The sequence below is a fragment of the Leptodactylus fuscus genome, chromosome 6, assembly GCF_031893055.1.
Source record: "Leptodactylus fuscus isolate aLepFus1 chromosome 6, aLepFus1.hap2, whole genome shotgun sequence".
NCBI classification, from domain to species: domain Eukaryota; kingdom Metazoa; phylum Chordata; class Amphibia; order Anura; family Leptodactylidae; genus Leptodactylus; species Leptodactylus fuscus.
The window spans coordinates 174,558,865-174,585,100 of record NC_134270.1 but is presented as its reverse complement, the minus strand read 5'-3'; the positions used below and the strand labels follow the sequence as shown (position 1 = coordinate 174,585,100).

The 26,236-nt window shown below is 45.9% G+C and overlaps 1 protein-coding gene across 1 annotated transcript in view; it reads left to right on the top strand.

The window, feature by feature from the left end:
• The window catches only part of LOC142210156 (myelin-associated glycoprotein-like), a 37,839-nt gene extending 17,561 nt beyond the window's left edge, over positions 1-20,278 (top strand). Inside the window, exon 7 of the mRNA XM_075279182.1 lies at positions 20,231-20,278. Within this exon, the coding sequence (XP_075135283.1) occupies positions 20,231-20,278 (48 nt within the window). The remainder of the gene's footprint in view (positions 1-20,230) is intronic.
• Positions 20,279-26,236: the final 5,958 nt, after the last annotated feature.

Genomic DNA, 26,236 nt, shown 5'->3' with positions numbered 1-26,236 from the left:
TAGCCCACGTACACGTATTTATCTATATATTTATTAGCACAGAAATTTTTTAGAACTTCACAGGGGCTTTTGAGTTCTTGACCATAAAAATGAGACCTCTGATGACAGAATCGGGGAAAATTGGACATGTAGTATATAGGGGCGCCACTTATAGCTTTACAATTGGGCTCCCATTTTATGTACAGTGGGCTGTGTGCACAAAATATGGAATTTTATTACAAAAGTTGTTTATTTTCTAATTTTAAGTGAATTGTAATAAACTTGGTGGCAATGAAATATAAATAAATACATATATCCTATTAATATTATAAATGTGAAAGTTTGTGGGTTTGTGAGTTTGGATGTTCGGATGTTTGTTCCTCAATCACGCAAAACCTGCTCGACCGATTTGGCTGAAATTTTCCACAAACATAGTTAATACACCCGATTGCGCAATAGGCTACTTTTCGTCACAATACCGCACATACATTTGTGCCAGGACCCCCACAAACCCCAAACTCACACCACCATCTCTGCAATCTCACACACTTTGGACCATAGCAAGCCACAAAATTCATATTGCCCTCTGCAGCCTCGCCCCTAACCCCACACAATCTCATATACATAGACTTTACCACTTTGCCCCTCACCTTAACGATACTCCAGGAGGCGCTCTTTAACGCCCCGGAGCAGCCATATTTGCCGACCCCACCGCTCTGACAGTCCGCGACACCGCGCACCCATGTCAATACCCCTAGGCGGTCTAATAAATGCAAAAAAAAAAGTTTAAAGAAAGTAAAAAAAAAAATACAAACAAATAAAAAGGATTAAAAATTCAAATCACCCCCCTTTCCCTAGAACACATATAAAAATAGTTAAAAACTGTGAAACACATACATGTTAGGTATCCCCGTGTCCGAAATCGCCCGCTCTACAAAGCTATACAAATATTTTTCCTGTTTGGTAAACGCCGTAGCGGGAAAAATGGTCAAAAGTGCCAAACCGCCATTTTTTCACTGTTTTGATTATGATAAAAATTTAAATAAAAAGTGATCAACGCAATAACATTTCTCGAAAATGGTAGAACTACAAAGTACACCCCGTCCCACAAAAAAAGACGCCCTATACATCCCTGTACACGCACGTATAAAAAAGTTACGGCTGTCGGAATATGGCGACTTTTCAAAAAAAGATTTTTAACACAGTTTTGGATTTTTTTTAAGGGGTCAAAATGTAAATAAAACCATATAAATTTGGTATCCCCGGAATCGTAACGAAACACAGAATACAGGGGACATGTCATTTTGGTTGCACAGTGAATGCCGTAAAACCAAAGCCCGTAAGAAAGTCGCAGAAATGCATTTTTTCTTCAAATCCCCCCCATTCTGAATTTTTTCCCTGCTTCCCAGTACATTATATAGAATAAATAATGGTGGCATCATGATGAAAAATTTGTCCCGCAAAAACTAAGACCTCATATGGCTCTGGGAGCGGAGAAATAAAAAAGCTATGGGGTTTAGAAGGAGGGAAGTCAAAAACGAAAAACGAAAATCCAAAAATGCCATCGGCGGGAAAGGGTTAACTTCAAGTACTTCTGTCCCAAAGTCACTATGTAAAGTTTCTCACAACACCGTATATATAGCAGCTCAAATACAAAGTAACTGCAACACAAAAGTCTCACGTATTCTCAGAATAACAGCAACAACAAGATACAAAGTTACATTTCATATCCCATACCTTATACACAGTACGAAAACCTTACCCGCGCCTGTATATACCCACTGCTACAATCACCGCAGACGAAGTCGCGGGTACCAGCTAGTATATATATATATATATATATATATATATATATATATATTTTCCAATTTTTTTTTTCAATTCTGAGTAAGTGTTCAGAGCAGCTCACTAGCCAGTGATTTACTATCCACATCCTCTTCGTTGTTCATGGACAAGGTTCAATAAATTGACTTTAGCAGGAAAATTTTATGTTACTTTCCTAGAAAATTAGAACCATGGGAAGAATATGCAAATCTGTCTTCCATGATGTAATTAGGAAGTCAGAAGCTGCCTCATTGTTGTAAACCAATAGAGGGCGCTCACTGGAATGTGCAAGCCTGTCTTCCCTGATGTAGTTAGGATGACAGAATTCCAGTGAAATAACCCAATAATGGCTGCTCCCTTTAGCATTATGCCCGACCTTCCAAGAGGCCTTTATTTTGCAATGACGCTGGGATTATTACCAGGTATAGTCTCAGTGTCATTGCAAAATAAAGGCCTCTTGGAAGGCTTGCACATTCCAGTGAGCGCCCTCTATTGGTTTGCAACAATGAGGCACCTGACTTTCTAATTACATCATGGAAGACAGATTTGCATATTCTTCCCATGGTTCCTTGCGAAGTGGAGTGCTAAAGGCTTAATAAGTCTCCACACACCTATATGGTGGTCTCTCCCTAAGGAGTGACAATATCCCCTTAACTTAGAAAATTAGAAGCAATTGGCCATCCATGGATTCTGGTAGTCATCTAGGTCTAGAATATATCTATGGTTATGGTCGGTTTCTACATTGTAGCTGCCCCAGGACACATAAAACCAATCCTTCATACATTACAGAACTATGTTTGAGAGCTCGGATGATTTGGGTTGTTATATACTAGACCTACACATTATGTGTCATATGGCCAAACTAGCAAATTTTTGTGCAGACAATCCTTGTGATAAGATTTCTTTACTGTAGTAAAGCAAATTGCAAGTTCCTGCTGTATAATATTAGGCTAAGACCCCACATGGTGCTTTTTACACGGTTTCCTCCGCGGACTTTCCGCTTCCATTATATCTATAGGGTATAGCGCCAGCATATCCGTAGGTTTAATTGATATGCTGCGATTTCCACGGTTTTGGAAATTGCAGCATTTCCGTTGCATGAATGTTTCTGCAAGGTGTGAATGGAATTCGCTAAAATCCCTTCCGCTTCCCAGGGACTGTAAAACGCAGCGGCCTAAGTCGGTGTTTGGGTATCACCGAAACCTCTACAGAGCTTATTGGAATTCTCAATGGGCATTCAGTAAATCTTGCTATGGTTACTGTATCCTATTACACAACTGATCACAACAACCAACCCGATGCCAGTTTCAACACAATTCATGGCGAATTGGTATAATCATTGCTAACATCCCATTTGTGTCTACAAGTGACCACCTAATGGGGAAGGTGACCACTTAATGTCTATGGTTAGCATATCCTGATAGTGTGGGGACTTGGTTTCAAGACAAAATGTTCTAGATAGAGATGAGTGAACACTAAAATGTTCGAGGTTCGAAATTCGATTCGAACAGCCGCTCAATGTTCGAGTGTTCGAATGGGTTTCGAACCCCATTATAGTCTATGGGGAACATAAACTCGTTAAGGGGGAAACCCAAATTCGTGTCTGGAGGGTCACCAAGTCCACTATGACACCCCAGGAAATGATACCAACACCCTGGAATGACACTGGGACAGCAGGGGAAGCATGTCTGGGGGCATAAAAGTCACTTTATTTCATGGAAATCCCTGTCAGTTTGCGATTTTCGCAAGCTAACTTTTCCCCATAGAAATGCATTGGCCAGTGCTGATTGGCCAGAGTACGGAACTCGACCAATCAGCGCTGGCTCTGCTGGAGGAGGCGGAGTCTAAGATCGCTCCACACCAGTCTCCATTCAGGTCCGACCTTAGACTCCGCCTCCTCCAGCAGAGCCAGCGCTGATTGGCCGAATTCCGTACTCTGGCCAATCAGCACTGGCTAATGCATTGTATTGGCGTGATGAAGCAGTGCTGAATGAGTGTGCTTAGCACACACATTCAGCTCTACTTCATCGGGCTAATAGAATGCATTGGCCAATCAGCGCTGGCCAATGCATTCTATTAGCGTGAACTGAGTTTGCACAGGGGTTCTAGTGCACCCTCGGCTCTGCTACATCAGATTGCTACATCTGATGTAGCAGTGCCGAGTGTGCATCAGATGTGTAGTTGAGCAAAACTGACTCAGCACTGCTAAGTCTGCATTCGCATAGGAATGCATTGGCCAGCCTTCGGCCAATCAGCGCTGGCTCTGCCGGAGGAGGCGGAGTCTAAGGTCGGACCTGAATGGAGACTGGTGTGGAGCGATCTTAGACTCCGCCTCCTCCAGCAGAGCCAGCGCTGATTGGTCGAGTTCCGTACTCTGGCCAATCAGCGCTGGCCAATGCATTCTATTAGCCCGATGAAGTAGAGCTGAATGTGTGTGCTTAGCACACACATTCAGCTCTAATTCATCAGGCTAATAGAATACATTGGCCAATCAGCGCTGGCCAATGCATTCTATTAGCTTGATGAAGCAGAGTGTGCACAAGGGTTCAAGCGCACCCTCGGCTCTGATGTAGCAGAGCTGAGGGTGCACAAGGGTTCAAGTGCACCCTCGGCTCTCCTACATCAGAGCCGAGGGTGCGCTTGAACCCTTGTGCAGCCTCGGCTCTGCTACATCAGAGCCGAGGGTGCGCTTGAACCCTTGTGCACACTCTGCTTCATCAAGCTAATAGAATGCATTGGCCAGCACTGATTGGCCAGAGTACGGAATTCGGCCAATCAGCGCTGGCCAATGCATCCCTATGGGAAAAAGTTTATCTCACAAAAATCACAATTACACACCCGATAGAGCCCCAAAAAGTTATTTTTAATAACATTCCCCCCTAAATAAAGGTTATCCCTAGCTATCCCTGCCTGTACAGCTATCCCTGTCTCATAGTCACAAAGTTCACATTCTCATATGACCCGGATTTGAAATCCACTATTCGTCTAAAATGGAGGTCACCTGATTTCGGCAGCCAATGACTTTTTCCAATTTTTTTCAATGCCCCCGGTGTCGTAGTTCCTGTCCCACCTCCCCTGCGCTGTTATTGGTGCAAAAAAGGCGCCAGGGAAGGTGGGAGGGGAATCGAATTTTGGCGCACTTTACCACGTGGTGTTCGATTCGATTCGAACATGGCGAACACCCTGATATCCGATCGAACATGTGTTCGATAGAACACTGTTCGCTCATCTCTAGTTCTAGAGTCACTTGAAAGAACATTCACAGTTCCCGTAGACTTTAGGGAGACTTTTTGGAAGATACGTAGCAGCTTGTGAATAATTGGTGGGACGGTCCCGACTCCATCAGTCCCATTAAATCTCCAAGTTTAATGTGGACACGTATAAGAAGGAAATATACAACAAGTCTAAGCAATGGTTGCTACAATGTTGTGTAGTACAGGACTGTAACATTCTACATTTACTATAAGGGTTTTTATGGGCTCTCAAAGGGGTAAACAATAATACAGGGTGGGCCATAAGTATGGATATACCCAGGATGGGCCATAAGTATGGATATACCCAGGGTGGGCCATAGGTATGGATATACCCAGGGTGGGCCATAAGTATGGATATACCTAGGGTGGGCCATAAGTATGGATATACCCAGGGTGGGCCATAAGTATGGATATACCCATGGTGGGCCATAAGTATGGATATACCCAGGGTGGGCCATAAGTATGGATATACCCATGGTGAGCCATAAGTATGGATATACCCATGGTGGGCCATAAGTATGGATATACCCAGGGTGGGCCATAAGTATGGCTATACCCAGAGTGGGCCATAAGTATGTATATACCCAGGGTGGACCATAAGTATGTATATACCCATGGTGGGCCATAAGTATGGATATACCCAGGGTGGACCATAAGTATGGATATACCCAGGATGGGCCATAAGTATGGATATACCCATGGTGAGCCATAAGTATGGATATACCCATGGTGGGCCATAAGTATGGATATACCCAGGATGGGCCATAAGTATGGATATACCCATGGTGGGCCATAAGTATGGATATACCCAGAGTGGGCCATAAGTATGGATATACCCAGAGTGGGCCATAAGTATGGATATACCCATGGTGGGCCATAAGTATGGATATACCCGGGGTGGGCCATAAGTATGGATATACCCAGATAAAATAGAAGTGGTTGATGATATCACCTTATCGATTGTGGCATATTAGTACATAGGAGGGGGGAAACATTTGAAGCTGGGTGACGCTCATGGCAACCATCTGCAAAGCCGCCATTTTGGATTCAACTTTACTTTTTTCAATGGGAAAGGGGTCATGTGACACATCAAACACACAGAGAATTGCACAAGAAAAAACAATGGTCTGCTCACTTTTAATGTAGCTTTATTCATTATCGAGTTATCAACATGTTTGTGACATGGAGCAACGACAGAAACCCACTAAATGATGTGATCAAAGTGCTGCCCGTTGTGTTGAATTGTCAACGCGATTCTCTTCTCCCACTCTTGACACACCATGAGCAATACCGCAGAAGAAATGCTACCACAGGTCTCCTGTATCCGTTGTTTCAGGTGCTTCACATCCTGGGTCTTCACGGAGTACACCATAGCCTTCACATGGTCCCAGAGATAGAAGTCCAAGGGAGTGAGATCCGGAGACCTTGGGTGTATCCATATCTGGGTGGATCCATACTTATGGCCCTCCCTGTATTCACATTGCATGGCCTTATCCCATAGAAGTGAATGGGACGGGGTTATAATTACATTGCACAGCTGCTATGTAACGAATGGCATCCAATGTAAACAGTGACAATCACTTAAGAGCACCAAGTCCCCTTCAAACAGCTGATCTGGGAGGGTCTTGGGTAGAGATGAGCGAACAGTGTTCTATCGAACACATGTTCGATCGGATATCAGGGTGTTCGCCATGTTCGAATCGAATCGAACACCGCGTGGTAAAGTGCGCCAAAATTCGATTCCCCTCCCACCTTCCCTGGCGCCTTTTTTGCACCAATAACAGCGCAGGGGAGGTGGGACAGGAACTACGACACTGGGGGCATTGAAAAAAATTGGAAAAAGTCATTGGCTGCCGAAATCAGGTGACCTCCATTTTAGACGAATAGTGGATTTCAAATCCGGGTCATATGAGAATGTGAACTTTGTGACTATGAGACAGGGATAGCTGTACAGGCGGGGATAGCTAGGGATAACCTTTATTTAGGGGGGAATGTTATTAAAAATAACTTTTTGGGGCTCTATCGGGTGTGTAATTGTGATTTTTGTGAGATAAACTTTTTCCCATAGGGATGCATTGGCCAGCGCTGATTGGCCGAATTCCGTACTCTGGCCAATCAGTTCTGGCCAATGCATTCTATTAGCTTGATGAAGCAGAGTGTGCACAAGGGTTCAAGCGCACCCTCGGCTCTGATGTAGCAGAGCCGAGGCTGCACAAGGGTTCAAGCGCACCCTCGGCTCTGATGTAGGAGAGCCGAGGGTGCACTTGAACCCTTGTGCACCCTCGGCTCTGCTACATCAGAGCCGAGGGTGCGCTTGAACCCTTGTGCACACTCTGCTTCATCAAGCTAATAGAATGCATTGGCCAGCGCTGATTGGCCAATGCATTCTATTAGCCTGATGAAGTAGAGCTGAATGTGTGTGCTAAGCACACACATTCAGCTCTACTTCATCGGGCTAATAGAATGCATTGGCCAGTGCTGATTGGCCAGAGTACGGAATTCGGCCAATCAGCGCTGGCTCTGCTGGAGGAGGCGGAGTCTAAGATCGCTCCACACCAGTCTCCATTCAGGTCCGACCTTAGACTCCGCCTCCTCCAGCAGAGCCAGCGCTGATTGGCCGAATTCCGTACTCTGGCCAATCAGCACTGGCTAATGCATTGTATTGGCGTGATGAAGCAGTGCTGAATGTGTGTGCTTAACACACACATTCAGCTCTACTTCATCGGGCTAATAGAATGCATTGGCCAATCAGCGCTGGCCAATGCATTCTATTAGCGTGAACTGAGTTTGCACAGGGGTTCTAGTGCACCCTCGGCTCTGCTACATCAGATTGCTACATCTGATGTAGCAGTGCCGAGTGTGCATCAGATGTGTAGTTGAGCAAAACTGACTCAGCACTGCTAAGTCTCTGCATTCGCATAGGAATGCATTGGCCAGCCTTCGGCCAATCAGCGCTGGCTCTGCCGGAGGAGGCGGAGTCTAAGGTCGGACCTGAATGGAGACTGGTGTGGAGCGATCTTAGACTCCGCCTCCTCCAGCAGAGCCAGCGCTGATTGGTCGAGTTCCGTACTCTGGCCAATCAGCACTGGCCAATGCATTTCTATGGGGAAAAGTTAGCTTGCGAAAATCGCAAACTGACAGGGATTTCCATGAAATAAAGTGACTTTTATGCCCCCAGACATGCTTCCCCTGCTGTCCCAGTGTCATTCCAGGGTGTTGGTATCATTTCCTGGGGTGTCATAGTGGACTTGGTGACCCTCCAGACACGAATTTGGGTTTCCCCCTTAACGAGTTTATGTTCCCCATAGACTATAATGGGGTTCGAAACCCATTCGAACACTCGAACAGTGAGCGGCTGTTCGAATCGAATTTCGAACCTCGAACATTTTAGTGTTCGCTCATCTCTAGTCTTGGGTGTTGGACCACCATTGACCTCTCATTGATGACCTGCCATGTGGATAGGTCATCAATACAAAGAATCTGGACAACCCCTATAACAGATACTTGAAATATTATCATTGGAGTTACCCTATACTAATATACAATTGAGTTCATGTATAAAACACATATCCCTATGAGTAAAGCAGGTGTGGTGTATAGATATATATACAAAGTATGGCTTATAGGTGGATATAATAGTGTTACATTTTCTGTATGTTCTTAAATACTCATTGATCAGGGTGTGAAAAAAAAACACAAGGTCCAGAGACCTTTACATCTGCTACAACACAGTTTCCTGGCTGAGGGTCTGAATTTACCCAAATGTTATATATCTCAGGAAATAGCTCGGTCACTTGCAAAGAATTGCACCAGGTCTCGTCGTACTGGACCCTCGGCATGTAAGTAATAATTATTTGTCACTAAAGATCTATAGGCGACTTATGACCAGTTCTATAGAGCCCATGCCCTGAGTATCCGGCATATCTGTAACTACTGAGATCTGATACAATGTCATTCCCAGATGTCACACTATGGGGGAGACATTGAAGACATTGGCATCCTTGACACCAAATATCAAAAGTTGCAAAATGTTGCAAATTTTTGTGAAAATGATCTAAAAAAAGTTGCTTTTTGTACATCAGAATTCTGGATTGAGGATCTTGATACATTTTGTTCAGTGCTTGTACCAACTGCCTCATTTGCTTGAACTTCAAAGTTGTTTTTCCCCAAATCGATGAGTGACTTACATAACACCACCATTTTTGTAGTTGTGCAATTTCATTTTTTGCTCACTGCTTTCCAAAAGCCACTCACAGAGCCGAAGGAGGTCTTTTTTTTTGCAAGGTAAATTATATTTGGTAATACAGTTATGGCCAAAAGTTTTGAGAATGACACAAATCTTCTATTGTCACATGATCTGCTCCCTCTGGTTTTTATGTGTGTTTGTCAGATGTTTTAATCACATACAGAAATAGAATTGCAATCATACTCTGAGTAATAAAAGCTTATAGTGACAGTTAGAATGAGTTAATGCAGCGTTGCAATATTTGCAGTGTTGCCCCTTCTTCTTCAGGACCTCTGCAATTCTCCCTGGCATGCTCTCAATCAACTTCTGGACCAAATCCTGACTGATAGCCGTCCATTCTTGCACAATCAATGCTTGCATTTTGTCAGAATTTGTAGGTTTTTGTTTGTCCACCCGTCTCTTGTTGATTGACCACAAGTTCTCAATGGGATTAAGATCTGGGGAGTTTCCAGGCCATGGACCCAAAATCTCTCTGTTTTGTTCCCTGAGCCATTTAGTTATCACCTTTGCTTTATGGCAAGGTGCTCCATCACGCTGGAAAAGGCATTGTTGATCGCCAAACTGCTCTTGGACGGTTGGGAGAAGTTGACCTTGGAGGACATTCTGGTCCCATTCTTAATTCATGGCTGTGTTTTTAGGCAAGACTGTGAGAGAGCCGATTCCCTTGGCTGAGAAGCAACCCCACACATGAATGGTTTCAGGATGCTTTACAGTTGGCATGAGACAAGACTGGTGGTAGCGCTCACCTCGTCTTCTCCGAATAAGCTGTTTTCCAGATGTCCCAAACAATCGAAAAGGGGATTCATCAGAGAAAATGACTTTACCCCAGTCCTCAGCAGTCCACTCCCTGTATCTCTTGCAGAATATCAGTCTGTCCCTGATGTTTTTTTCTGGAGAGAAGTGGCTTCTTTGGTGCCCTCCTTGAGACCAGGCCTTGCTCCAAGAGTCTCCGCCTCACAGTGCGTGCAGATGCACTCACACCTGCCTGCTGCTATTCCTGAGCAAGCTCTGCACTGCTGGTAGCCCGATCCTGCAGCTGAAACACTTTTAAGAGACGGTCCTGGCGCTTGCTGGTCTTTCTTGGGTGCCCTGGAGCCTTTTTGCCAACAATGGAACCTCTCTCCTTGAAGTTCTTGATGATGCGATAGATTGTTGACTGAGGTGCAATCTTTCTAGCTGCGATACTCTTCCCTGTTAGGCCATTTTTGTGCAGTGCAATGATGACTGCACGTGTTTCTTTAGAGATAACCATGGTTAAGAGAAGAGAAACAATGATGCCAAGAAGCAGCCTCCTTTTAAAGTGTCCAGTGGTGTCATTCTTACTTAATCATGATAGATTGATGTACAGCCCTGTCCTCATCAACACACACACCTGTGTTAATGGAGCAATCACTGAAACGATGTTAGCTGGTCCTTTTAAGGCAGGGCTGCAATGATGTTGAAATGTGTTTTTGGGGGATAAAGTTCATTTTCTAGGCAAATATTGACTTTGCAAGTAACTGCAGTTAAGCTGATCACTCTTTATAACATTCTGGAGTATATGCAAATTGCCATTAGAACAACTGAAGCAGTAGACTTTGTAAAAATTTATATTTGTATCATTCTCAAAACTTTTGGCCATGGCTGTAGTGTTATTGTGTCATTTAATACTATGTATGATGTACTGAGAATTTAGAAAAAATATCAGAATTGGGTGGAACTAGAGAAATACATGATTTGAGCCATTTTCTTACACTGTGCATCTCCACTGTGGTCTAGTCTGTCCAAAGACGTTTGTTCCAGGAGTGGTTTGTCTTTGTGTTTGTTCTTTTTCATAAAGAAGACACTCCCTCACATTTAGCATACTAATTGAGACCTGTAGAGTCTCAGGTGTAACTTTTGTATTTTTTGTTTATTGCCAAGTCATAAATTTTGGTGACTTTGCTGGGCCATCCACTCCTGCGAAGATTGTCAACTGCTTTTCCATGTGTGAATATTTCTCACTGTGTAATAATGCACTGCAAATTGTATAGAAATGGCCTTATTACCTTCCCAAGACTGATGAATATCAACAATTGCCTTTCTAAGATCATTGCTGATGTCTTTCCTCTTTGATATTGTGCTAACATACCCCAGATCAGCAAACTGCCCAAACCTCTGCTTTATAGAGGTGGTCATACTACTTTATTTTATTAATTAATCAAGGGCATTTGCTTAGAAGTTTCTCGTGATGGTAACATCACTATGCTCAGCTCCTCCTCTATAATATGTGGCCTATAGATAAGACGGGTAGTGTTCCATCAAACGAGTGGGTGGCATGATAGCTCATTGGTTAGCATTGTTGTTTTGCAGTGCCTGAGTCCTGGGTTGGATTCCAACCCATAAATTGCATATTCTCTACCCTGCAACCTGGGCTGGACAAAGGTGTGGTGGGTGACAATAGCCCCAACACAGAGCAGAATATATGTACCACATTATTGTCTCTATTCATATCTTACATTAGAATGGAGTCTGTGAAGCAGATTTATCTTCTCCTCATCTGTCAAGGTAAATAGTCTCACAATGACAGAATAATCCGATAGAATGAGATTCTGTGACTCCGCCCTCATGTCCTGCTGATTGTTTCCAGGCTTCTATCTGGGTTCTGTAGGTCAGCGATGGACGTTCCCTTCTACAATGACGGCTCTGATCGGCTCCTGTGAGGAGATTCCTTGTACATATACTCCTGATGGGGACTCAGAGATATCCGGCACTGTATGGTACTTATACGATGCATGGAGCTATCCAGAGGTCCTAAACACCAAGGACTCATCATCAGTAATGACTAGAGATGAGCGAACAGTGTTCTATCGAACTCATGTTCGATCGGATATTAGGCTGTTCGGCATGTTCGAATCGAATCGAACACCGCGTGGTAAAGTGCGCCATTACTCGATTCCCCTCCCACCTTCCCTGGCGCCTTTTTTGCTCCAATAACAGCGCTGGGTAGGTGGGACAGGAACTACGACACCGGTGATGTTGAAAAAAGTAGGAAAAACCCATTGGCTGCCGAAAACATGTGACCTCTAATTTAAAAGAACAGCGCCGCCCAGGTTCGCGTCATTCTGAGCTTGCAATTCACCGGGGACGGAGGTTTCCGTCCAGTTAGCTAGGGGTTAGATTCTGGGTAGGCAGGGACAGGCTAGGATAGGAAGGAGAAGACAACCAACAGCTCTTGTAAGAGCTAAATTCCAGGGAGAAGCTTGTCAGTGTAACGTGTCACTGACGGGCTCAATCGCCGCAACCCAGCTTTCCACGGATACTGAAAGGAATACACTGACAGTGTATTCCCGTATACCCTATATATACACCCCAAATCCCCGTTCCAACGGTGTGCCCCCCCACCTTCACCCCAGAAATACCTTGCAAGTCCCCTAGCAATAGAATTGGGGCTATATACACCCACTATTTTTGCTACTGCCATATAGTGCCATTGTCTGACTGGGAATTCCAGGAATATATTGGGTTTACAAATACCCTCATTTCTTGCTACTGCCATATAGTGCATTGTCTGACTGGGAATTCCAATAATATATTGGGGTTACAAATACCCTCATTTCTTGCTACTGCCATATAGTGCATTGTCTGACTGGGAATTCCAATAATATATTGGGTTTACAAATACCCTCATTTCTTGCTACTGCCATATAGTGCCTTTGTCTGACTGGGAATTCAAAGAATATATTGGGTTTACAAATACCCTCATTTCTTGCTACTGCTATATAGTGCCATTGTCTGACTGGGAATTCAAAGAATATATTGGGGTTACAAATACCCTCATTTCTTGCTACTGCCATATAGTGCCATTGTCTGACTGGGAATTCAAAGAATATATTGGGGTTACAAATACCCTCATTTCTTGCTACTGGTATATAGTGCCATTGTCTGACTGGGAATTCAAAGAATATATTGGGGTTACAAATACCCTCATTTCTTGCTACTGCCATATAGTGCATTGTCTGACTGGGAATTCCAATAATATATTGGGTTTACAAATACCCTCATTTCTTGCTACTGCCATATAGTGCCATTGTCTGACTGGGAATTCAAAGACTATATTGGGTTTACAAATACCCTCATTTCTTGCTACTGCCATATAGTGCCATTGTCTGACTGGGAATTCAAAGAATATATTGGGTTTACAAATACCCTCATTTCTTGCTACTGCCATATAGTGCCATTGTCTGACTGGGAATTCAAAGAATATATTGGGGTTACAAATACCCTCATTTCTTGCTACTGGTATATAGTGCCATTGTCTGACTGGGAATTCAAAGAATATATTGGGTTTACAAATACCCTCATTTCTTGCTACTGGTATATAGTGCCTTTGTCTGACTGGGAATTCCAATAATATATTGGGTTTACAAATACCCCCATTTCTTGCTACTGCCATATAGTGCCAGTTTCTGACTGGGAATTCAAAGAATATATTGGGGTTACAAATACCCTCATTTCTTGCTACTGCTATATAGTGCCTTTGTCTGACTGGGAATTCCAATAATATATTGGGGTTACAAATACCCTCATTTCTTGCTACTGCTATATAGTGCCATTGTCTGACTGGGAATTCAAAGAATATATTGGGGTTACAAATACCCTCATTTCTTGCTATTGCTATATAGTGCCAGTTTCTGACTGGGAATTCAAAATGCGCAAGGCTCCCGGAAAGGGACGTGGACGAGGCCGTGGGCGAGGTCGGGGGAATGCTTCTGGGGAGCAAGGTAGCAGTGAAGCCACAGGGCGTCCCGTGCCTACTCCTGTGGGGCAGCAAGCATTGCGCCACTCCACAGTGCCAGGGTTGCTTGCCACATTAACTAAACTGCAGGGTACAAACCTTAGTAGGCCCGAGAACTAGGAACAGGTCTTGCAATGGCTGTCGGATAACGCTTACAGCACATTGTCCAGCAGCCAGTCAGATTCTGCCTCCTCTCCTCCTATTACCCAACAGTCTTGTCCTCCTTCCTCCCAAAATTCCCAAGCTTCACAGAACAATAACCCCAACTGTCCCTGCTCCCCAGAGCTGTTCTCCGCTCCTTTCATTGTCCCTCAACCTGCCCCTCCACGTCGCGATTCCACGAACCTAACAGAGGAGCATCTGTGTCCAGATGCTCAAACACTAGAGTCTCCTCCATCTCCGTTCGATTTGGTGGTGGATGACCAGCAACCCACCCTCATCGACGATGATGTGACGCAGTTGCCGTCAGGGCATCCAGTTGACCTGCGCATTGTGTGGGAGGAGATGAGACAGGAGTTGGAAGAGGAAGTGGTGGATGATGAGGACACTGACCCGACCTGGACAGGGGGGATGTCAAGCGGGGAAAGTAGTGTGGATGTTGAGGCAGGTGCAGCACCAAAAAGGGTAGCTAGAGGCAGAGGCAGAGGTCAGCAGCTTAGGCGAAGCCAGGCCACACCCGGAATCTCCCAAGATGTTCCAGTTCGTACCCAGCCCCGAAAAACTCCCACCTTGAGGGCACGTTTCTCGAAGGTGTGGAGTTTTTTCAAGGAATGCACCGAGGACAGATATAGTGTTGTCTGCACAATTTGCCTCTCAAAATTGATTAGGGGCTCTGAATAGAGCAACCTGTCCACCACTTCAATGCGCCGTCATTTGGAATCCAAGCACTGGAATCAGTGGCAGGCAGCAACGGCAGGACAAAGGCCGCCTGCCGTTCACGCCACTGCCACTGCCTCTGCCTCTGCCACTGCCACTGCTGACTGTGCTGGCGATGCACTCCAGAGGACGAGCCAGGACACCACTTCATCTGCCTCCGCCACTTTATTGACTTCTTCCTCATCCTCCCCTGTTCCTGTCTTATCTCCTTCTCCTGCACCATCAAAGGCACCATCAGGCGCTTCTTTACAACAACCCACCATCTCTCAGACATTGGAGCGGCGGCAGAAATACACCGCTAACCACCCACACGTGCAAGCCTTGAACGCCAACATCGCTAAACTGCTGGCCCAGGAGATGTTGGCGTTCCGGCTTGTTGAAACTCCCGCCTTCCTGGACCTGATGGCAACTGCGGCACCTCGCTATGCTGTCCCTAGCCGTCACTACTTCTCCCGGTGTGCCGTCCCCGCCTTGCACCAGCACGTGTCACTCAACATCAGGCGGGCCCTTAGTTCCGCGCTTTGCACAAAGGTCCACTTGACCACCGACGCGTGGACAAGTGCATGCGGACAGGGATGCTACATTTCACTGACGGCACACTGGGTGAATGTAGTTGAGGCTGGGACTGCTTCCCAAACTGGCCCGGTGTACCTCGTCTCCCCGCCTAACATTCCTGGCAGGGACACGAGAAGAACACCTCCCTCCTCCTCCTCCACCGCCTCCTCCTCCTCCACCGCCTCCTCCTCCGCCTCCTCCTCCGCCACTGCCTCCTCCTCCGCTGTTAGATTGACCCCAGCTACGAGTTGGAAACGTTGCAGCACTGGCGTTGGTAGACGTCAGCAGGCCGTGCTGAAGCTGATCAGCTTGGGGGACAGACAGCACACTGCCTCCGAGGTGAGGGATGCCCTCCTCGATGAGAAGGCAATATGGTTTGAGCCGCTGCACCTGGGCCCAGGCATGGTCGTTTGTGATAACGGCCGGAACCTGGTAGCAGCTCTGGAGCTTGCCGGACTCCAACATGTTCCATGCCTGGCCCAGGTCTTCAACCTATTGGTGCAACGTTTCCTAAAGAGCTACCCCAATGTTCCAGAGCTACTGGTGAAAGTGCGGCGCATGTGCGCCCACTTTCGCAAGTCGACAGTAGCCGCTGCTAGCTTAAAATCTCTCCAGCAACGCCTGCATGTGCCACAACACCGGCTTTTGTGCGACGTCCCCACACGCTGGAACTCAACGTTTCAGATGTTGAATAGAGTAGTTGAGCAGCAGAGACCTTTGATGGAATACCAGCTACAAAACCCTAGGGTGCCACAAAGTCAGCTGCCTCAGTTTCTCATCCATGAGTGGCCATGGATGAGAGACCTTTGTGACATCCTACGGGTGTTTGAGGAGTCCACAAGGAGGGTGAGCTCTGAGGATGCGATGGTGAGCCTTACAATCCCGCTCTTGTGTGTTCTGAGAGAATCCCTGATTGACATCAGGGATAACTCAGATCACACAGAGGAGTCAGGGATAGCATCCGATCCGTCACAGCTGGAGAGTAGGTCCACACATCTGTCCGCTTCATCGCGTTTAATGGAGGAGGAGGAAGAGGAGGAGGAGGAGGAGGAAGAAGAGTTGTCCGATGATGTGATGGTGATACAGGAGGCTTCCGGGCAACTTCGAATCGTCCCATTGTTGCAGCGCGGATGGGTAGACATGGACGATGAGGAGGAAATGGAGATTGAACTTTCCGGTGGGGCCAGAGGAGTCATGCCAACTAACACTGTGGCAGACATGGCTGAGTTCATGTTGGGGTGCTTTACAACCGACACGCGTATTGTCAAAATCATGGAGGACAACCAGTACTGGATCTTTGCTATCCTTGACCCCCGGTATAAAAACAACATCTCCTCTTTTATTCCGGTAGAGGGGAGGGCCAATCGCATCAATGCTTGCCACAAGCAATTGGTGCAGAATATGATGGAGATGTTTCCAGCATGTGACGTTGGTGGCAGGGAGGGCAGTTCCTCCAGTAGGCGACCAAGTTCTCACCGGTCCACACAAACGAGGGGCACACTGTCTAAGGTCTGGGACACCTTGATGGCACCCCCTCGCCAAAGTGCCACCACGGAGGGTCCTAGTGTCACTAGGCGTGAGAAGTATAGGCGCATGTTGCGGGAATACCTTTCCGACCACAGCCCTGTCCTCTCCGATCCCTCTGCGCCCTACACGTATTGGGTGTCGAAGTTGGACCTGTGGCTTGAACTTGCCCTATATGCCTTGGAGGTGCTGTCCTGTCCTGCCGCCAGCGTCCTATCTGAGAGGGTGTTCAGTGCAGCCGGTGGCATCATCACTGACAAGCGCACCCGTCTGTCAGCTGAGAGAGCCTTCATTTTTGTGCCCACCTGTGTAAAGCACCCCAACATGAAACTCCATGTCTGTGCTCAACCTCTCCAATTCCTCCTCATCCTCATACTCATCCACCATAAGCATTGCACAATTCTGCTAATACTAGGCTCCCTCCACCCTGATTTCCCCCAACTCTGCTGGTTAGAGGCTCCCTCCACCCTGATTTCCCCCAACTCTGCTGGTTAGAGGCTCCCTCCACCCTGATTTCCCCCAACTCTGCTGGTTAGAGGCTCCCTCCACCCTGATTTCCCACAACTCTGCTGGTTAGAGGCTCCCTCCACCCTGATTTCCCACAACTCTGCTAGTTAGAGGCTCCCTCCACCATGAATTTGCCCAACTGGGGTTTTTAGAGGCTCCCTCCACCATGAATTTCCCAAAACATGGCTGTTTAGAGGCTCCCTCCACCATGAATTGGTCCAAACTGGGCTGGTTAGAGGCTCCCTCCGCTATGAATTTGGCCAAATTGGGGTTTTTAGAGGCTCTCTCCACCATGAATTTCCCAAAACTTGGCTGTTTAGAGGCTCCCTCCACCATGAATTGGTCCAAACTGGGCTGGTTAGAGGCTCCCTCCACCATGAATTTGCCCAAACTGGGGTTTTTAGAGGCTCCCTCCACCATGAATTTCCCAAAACTTGGCGATTTAGAGGCTCAATCCACCGTGAATTGGTCCAAACTGGGCTGGTTAGAGGCTCCCTCCACTATGAATTTGGCCAAACTGGGGTTTTTAGAGGCTCCCTCCACCATGAATTTCCCAAAACTTGGCTGTTTAGAGGCTCCCTCCACCATGAACTTCCCATAGTTTGGCTGTTTAGAGGCTCCCTCCACTATGAATTGGTCCAAACTGGGCTGGTTAGAGGCTCCCTCCACCATGAATTTGCCCAAACTGGGGTTTTTAGAGGCTCCCTCCACCATGAATTTTCCAAAACTTGGCTGTTTAGAGGCTCCCTCCACCATGAACTTCCCATAGTTTGGCTGTTTAGAGGCTCCCTCCACCATGAATTGGTCCAAACTGGGCTGGTTAGAGGCTCCCTCCACCATGAATTTCCCAAAACTTGGCTGTTTAGAGGCTCAATCCACCATGAATTGGTCCAAACTTGGCTGTTTAGAGGCTCCCTCCACCATGAATTGTTCCAAACTGGGCTGGTTAGAGGCTCCCTCCACCATGAATTTGCCCAAACTGGGGTTTTTAGAGGCTCCCTCCACCATGAATTTCCTAAAACTTGGCTGTTTAGTGGCTCCCTCCACCATGAATTGGTCCAAACTGGGCTGGTTAGAGGCTCCCTCCACCATGAATTTGGCCAAACTGGGGTTTTTAGAGGCTCCCTCCACCATGAATTGGTCCAAACTGGGGTTTTTAGAGGCTCCCTCCACCATGAATTTCCCAAAACTTGGCTGTTTAGAGGCTCCCTCCACCATGAATTGGTACAAACTGGGCTGGTTAGAGGCTCCCTCCACCATGAATTGGTCCAAACTGGGCTGGTTAGAGGCTCCCTCCACCATGAATTGGTCCAAACTGGGGTTTTTAGAGGCTCCCTCCACCATGAATTTCCCAAAACTTGGCTGTTTAGAGGCTCCCTCCACCATGAATTGGTCCAAACTGGGGGTTTTAGAGGCTCCCTCCACCATGAATTTGCCCAAACTGGGGTTTTTAGAGGCTCCCTCCACCATGAATTTTCCAAAACTTGGCTGTTTAGAGGCTCCCTCCACCATGAACTTCCCATAGTTTGGCTGTTTAGAGGCTCCCTCCACCATGAATTGGTCCAAACTGGGCTGGTTAGAGTCTCCCTCCACCATGAATTTGCCCAAACTGGGGTTTTTAGAGCCTCCCTCCACCATGAATTTCCCAAAACTTGGCTGTTTAGAGGCTCCCTCCACCATGAATTGGTCCAAACTGGGCTGGTTAGAGGCTCCCTCCACCATGAATTTCCCAAAACTTGGCTGTTTAGAGGCTCAATCCACCATGAATTGGTCCAAACTTGGCTGTTTAGAGGCTCCCTCCACCATGAATTGTTCCAAACTGGGCTGGTTAGAGGCTCCCTCCACCATGAATTTGCCCAAACTGGGGTTTTTAGAGGCTCCCTCCACCATGAATTTCCTAAAACTTGGCTGTTTAGTGGCTCCCTCCACCATGAATTGGTCCAAACTGGGGGTTTTAGAGGCTCCCTCCACCATGAATTTGCCCAAACTGGGGTTTTTAGAGGCTCCCTCCACCATGAATTGGTCCAAACTGGGGTTTTTAGAGGCTCCCTCCACCATGAATTTGCCAAAACTCTGCTGGTTAGAGGCTCAATCCGCCCTGATTTTCAAAACAAATGTTGGTGCCAACCTCAACTTACTACAAGGGCCAAATTCACTGCTGGTGACAAGCTCTCCTCACTGCAAGTGCCAAATACACATGTTTCAAGGTGTTTTCCTACTGTCAGAGAGGTGGTATTGAGTGTGTAAAGTGTGTAGTTGTTAGGCTGTGATGTTGGGGTAATAGAGGGTCTTTGGTGTGTTAGATGCCCCCAGACATGCTTCCCCTGCTGTCCCAGTGTCATTCCAGGGTGTTGGTATCATTTCCTGGGGTGTCATAGTGGACTTGGTGACCCTCCAGACACGGATTTGGGTTTCCCCCTTAACGAGTATCTGTTCCCCATAGACTATAATGGGGTTCGAAACCCGTTCGAACACACGAACAGTGAGCGGCTGTTCGAATTGAATTTCGAACCTCGAACATTTTAGTGTTCACTCATCTCTACTAGTAAGCACAAGATGCCCCCTGCTTGTTCTGGTGACACTAATCTATCTATCTATCTATCTATCTATCTCCTATCTATCTATCTATCTATCTATCTATCTATCTATCTATCTATCTATCTATCTCTATGACTTTGTGCCTTCTCTTTGTGCTGCATATCCCTTTAGTTCCCACATTTCACTCACTTAGGAAAGTCTCAAGGGAAATCTGAGTGATCTTCACTGCTGAGCTCAGATTTCTTATAAAAACAGTTTAATAAACTATTGTGGGATCCTTGAGAAGCTGCAATTAATAAAACCACCACTAAGAGAACACACATAAGACATCATATTGTCATACAATATCACAACACAAGGCTACTCTTAAAGTGTGACTCCATTTTTTTTTTTTTTTTTTTTGCTATTGGTTTTTGGGGATGTTTGGTGAACACTTTGTAATATACTTAATTAATTTATCAAACTAGAGAAGGGATAAGTGTTAACCCATCCATATATGTCCATGTCAAGCACATGATGTCTCCAAGATGAAAGGTAAGGAAGAGCACATTTTTATCTAAAAATAAAAAAAATCACATTTTCTGATATTGAAATACAGTGTGACAACCCAAGCCCACTGCAAGGGACCTGTGATTGCATTATTTTCATGTCAACCCTTAGGGTAACCAGACCCAGCATATCACCCCAGCCCTGCAGATAGATAGGTTACTGTCACCAGAACCAGCATATCACCCCAGCCCTGCAGATGGATAGGTTACTGACACCAGAACCAGCATATCACCCCAGCCCTGCAGATAGATAGGTTACTGACACCAGAACCAGCATATCACCCCAGCCCTGCAGATAGATAGGTTACTGTCACCAGAACCAGCATATCACCCCAGTCCTGCAGATAGATAGGTTACTGTTACCAGAACCAGCATATCACCCCAGCCCTGCAGATAGATAGGTTACTGTCACCAGACCCAGCATATCACCCCAGCCCTGCAGATAGATAGGTTACTGTCACCAGACCCAGCATATCACCCCAGCCCTGCAGATAGATAGGTTACTGTCACCAGAACCAGCATATCACCACAGCCCTGCAGATAGATAGGTTACTGACACCAGAACCAGCATATCACCCCAGCCCTGCAGATGGATAGGTTACTGACACCAGAACCAGCATATCACCCCAGCCCTGCAGATAGATAGGTTACTGTCACCAGAACCAGCATATCACCCCAGCCCTGCAGATAGATAGGTTAGTGTCACCAGACCAGCATATCACCCCAGCCCTGCAGATAGATAGGTTACTGTCACCAGAACCAGCATATCACCCCAGTCCTGCAGATAGATAGGTTACTGTCACCAGACCCAGCATATCACCCCAGCCCTGCAGATAGATAGGTTAGTGTCACCAGAACCAGCATATCATCCCAGCCCTGCAGATAGATAGGTTACTGTCACCAGACCCCAGCATATCACCCCAGCCCTGCAGATAGATAGGTCAGTGTCACCAGAACCAGCATATCATCCCAGCCCTGCAGATAGATAGGTTAGTGTCACCAGAACCAGCATATCACCCCAGCCCTGCAGATAGATAGGTTACTGTCACCAGACCCAGCATATCACCCCAGCCCTGCAGATAGATAGGTTACTGTCACCAGAACCAGCATATCACCCCAGCCCTGCAGATAGATAGGTTACTGTCACCAGAACCAGCATATCACCCCAGCCCTGCAGATAGATAGGTTACTGTCACCAGAACCAGCATATCACCCAGCCCTGCAGATAGATAGGTTACTGTCACCAGAACCAGCATATCACCCCAGCCCTGCAGATAGATAGGTTAGTTTCACCAGACCCAGCATATCACCCCAGCCCTGCAGATAGATAGGTTACTGTCACCAGAACCAGCATATCACCCCAGCCCTGCAGATAGATAGGTTACTGTCACCAGAACCAGCATATCACCCCTGCCCTGCAGATAGGTTACTGTCACCAGAACCAGCATATCACCCAGTCCTGCAGATAGATAGGTTACTGTCACCAGAACCAGCATATCACCCCAGCCCTGCAGATAGATAGGTTAGTGTCACCAGAACCAGCACATCACCCCAGCCCTGCAGATAGATAGGTTACTGTCACCAGAACCAGCATATCACCCCAGCCCTGCAGATAGATAGGATACTGTCACCAGAACCAGCATATCACCCCAGCCCTGCAGATAGATAGGTTACTGTCACCAGAACCAGCATATCACCCCAGCCCTGCAGATAGATAGGTTACTGTCACCAGAACCAGCACATCACCCCAGCCCTGCAGATAGGTTACTGTCACCAGAACCAGCATATCACCCCAGTCCTGCAGATAGATAGGTTACTGTCACCAGACCCAGCATATCACCCCAGCCCTGCAGATGGATAGGTTAGTGTCACCAGGACCAGCATATTACCCCAGTCCTGCAGATAGATAGGTTAGTGTCACCAGAACCAGCATATTACCCCAGTCCTGCAGATAGATAGGTCACCAGACCCAGCATATCAAACCAGCCCTTTAGATAGATAGGTTACTGCCACCTGAATCAAACTGTGTTTTCCCTGAGGAAAGGATAAAAACAGGGACAGCCTAATAACAGTGCACCAGAATTCTGGTGTAATATGTACCAAAAAACTGCTGTACCTGCTTTAAACCTAATTGTCTGTGTTTTAGACACTTTCTAATAGTTTCTGCACCTGCACTAACAGACTTAGTTTTCTGATTATTCAGCAGTCAGTACCAACCAAATGTGGTCCCAGGAAGGAAAACCAGAGAACCAGTGATAGGGCCAGGAACTGTAATCGGCATCAATGTGAATAAGTGGATTATCACACTGGCAACTGGTCAATGTTTGGTGCCCTTTTCAGGCTCTACTGGAGGGCTGTGGGCGACACCAGAACGGCATCTGGCAAACTCAAGCACTGCAAAATGAAATTAACAAGAGAAGTTGTCGGGCGCTGTGTCTGCATGACCACAATGACCCTGGTGTGTTTGTGACTATATAAGGTTTGCTTTTATCTCTGAGCTTTGTCCTGTATACAGATACACCGAAAGCACAACCAAACTTATTTATTCATTCAAAAGTTTGCAAAAATTTTTTAAAAATCTTGGAGTCGCCATATTCTGATACCCAGAACCTTTTTATATTTCCATGTACACGGATGCATCAAGGGTTTTTTTTTTTTTTTTGCTGGACCAGATGAACTTTCTATATATTTTTTTTTATTATTTATACTATTTTGGGGTATATTGTGTTGAATTTTTATTAAATTTGTTCTGCGAAGCAAAACAGAAAATATGGTGGTTTGGCCGTTTTGATTTTTTTTTTCCGGCTACAGCTCCAACATATGGGAAAATATATATTCATATGTTTGTAGACCAGGCATTTTCGGACACGCTGATGTATAATTTATTTACTTTTAGTTAAGATATAGGGATAGGGGGTGATTTGAATTTTTAGTGTTTCTTTAATTAATTTTTTTTTTTACTATTTTATTAGCCCCTCCGGGATCTTGAACCTGCAATCTTTCAATTGCAAGTCCTATAGACTGCAATACAACTGTCGCTACATTACTATTGAGGCTGGTCATGGCCAAGCTTCAATAGTTATATTCCTATGGCAGGCTTGGAAGCCTTCATGAGGCTCAACAGTCTCCGATTATTATACTCTAGGGTCTGGAAAGATTGCAGAGTATAATAATTGTTCATAGGTGTCCACAGTGGGGCATAATACTGTGTGTAGGGGCCACCACGGGGCATAATAGTGTGTACAGGGGCCACTATGGTGCATACTAGAGAGCGTAGGAATGCGGGGGGAGGGGGGTGGTTGGCGTCTTCGGCAGGCATTGGTAAAAGTTCACCACGGGCACCGCCGTTTCTAGTTACGCCACTGCGCAGCATGCTATCAATTGTAATGTTATCCTTTGCTACAGCTGTTCAAAGGTTCTTGCAATCTCCCGCAGACTGGGAAGTATCACATTTTGAAGGTAGAATTTTCTTGAGAAGCGTTTCTCAATAATCTGATCTACAATTACTTCCTCTTCTTCAGGGGCTTTCCACAACATTTTGTAAGATCACAAAAACTTGTAGCTTTAGTTACCCAATACATTGCTTTGTCTATCTTGCTCTGTATGTCAGATAAAGCTGAATATATGCCCTCATGGTTTACAGTCAGCTGCCTAGGTTTCAGACCACCTCTGTTATCTAGCTGTAGTGGTCAGGCTAGTGACATCAGTCCCTGCGCTCGGCCACCTGTAGTCTCTTCTGTTTCTTTGCAAAGTGCTCTGAGCTGCTGAGCCCGTATAAGGGATCCAACAGTGCTGGAGTAGAGCCTCTTGTACCTTAGAATGTAAATCCGGAAGTGACTGTGCAATGTAGGGCAAGCACATTGTTCATCTCAGGACTAAAGTGTTGGCCTGAGATGAAAACTAGGAAGTAGAGGGGAGAAGAGCCAGGACAACAGGAGAAACCCTGGGATTCGAAAACAACTTTAGGTCTGGTCACATCTGTAGCTGCAGCATATCCTTATATCATGTTCCAGAGCTATGACAGATTAGTGTGGTGCCCAGAAACATCAAAAGGTCCAATGGTTAATAAGGTGAGAATGATTGCCATCTGCATAGGCAACGTATAGCGCCTGTACACCGGCTGGCACTGTCAGGGAGTTGCCCTTTCCTGTGCTGCTGCCAAGAGGACTGATGACATGTAGAACCCAATATGAGTGGATGTGGCAATGTCTAAGTATCACTTCTACAGGAATTTCAGAAATTTATCGAACACCCTGGGAGGTAGGAAGCCCCGTATTGTCTCGGAACAATAGGAGTGGTGGCCACTACGATGTGGATGTCCTCAGTCTTTGGGATGCTGTCCAGTGTAAGGTCATGGGAATCTATCTTACAGTTACGAATCCAGCTAGGTTTATGACTGCTGCTAGATCCCCAAGAGAAAAAAGGGAAGACAAGGAGAAGGAGCCGTAGTACTAGACCTAGTCAGAAGTCCCTACCTTCTTGCCTCAGCTACTCTAAGTGGTAGAAGACAACTAGGAGTGAAACAATGATACAAGTGAAAACACAAACGCAGACAAGACAAACCAAGAAGAACAGGACAGGCTTCCTGCGATGTACCATATAGCTGGAAGATAGCGCAGAAGCCTGAACAGATGAGGATGTTACATTTATTCTCTTTTAGCAGAAAACAAGCTCTACAGAACCTACAGAGCAAGCGAGTAAAAAAAAACAGGGGAAATCTGGAGGGGTGGAAAGTGAAGAATAATTTGAGATGGAAGGAATTAAAGAGATCTAAGGCAAATCTTTACTGCTGAGGCTCTTGGAATCACGTCAAGGTAACAAATTCCTCCTTTCATGGGTCATCTTGTGTATGAGAACAAAATAACTTCTGGGTTAGATTAAGGAAATCCCTTGTAATAGAGGATGTTGCACATTTCATACAATCGCCAACCACTTCCTTAAGTGTCTGATGCAGACAGTAGGCATCGGTCTCGTAGTACTGGAGAGACTCGGTGAGTAATTGATTATTCATTACTTGTAACCATAGATGTATAGGTTACATAACTTATTGCCATCTACAAGCAGAGCTCATGCCCGGGGTTAGATCTGGGACTAATGATTAGTATAATAATTCCCTGATGTCATACACTATGAGCTCCATGTAAACTCTATAATTGACTTTTTGATTATTCTAATGGGTTAAGTTTTCAGGTTGTGGCACAGAATCGGACTTCATTGACATGACTGTAGATTGGTGATAATGGGATTAGATACTACGCTTTATCTTACCTTATATTTGTGTAGTCCATAAATTATTTGGACACATTTTTTATGCCACACATGTCCAGGATTTCAAGTATTGTCCGACTGTTCCAGAACGTCTACACCTGAACCCCTATGTTCTGTCCTACCACCGGACTAGTTGTACAGCATGTTGTACTAATTTCCTTGGATGTCTGGGGGGCCAGAAATATCTTTTGGAAAATTAAGTATAAGAGGTGGGGGCCGAGACTGCTCATCTCTCCATCGATCTCTGTCTCTATCAGAGATGAGCAGTTTCATTACACAAGGAGCCGGTTATACTAGTTAAGACGGAGACACTAGGGGCTGTGAAGAGATGTGTACAAGGAGCAAAGAGACATACCCTACT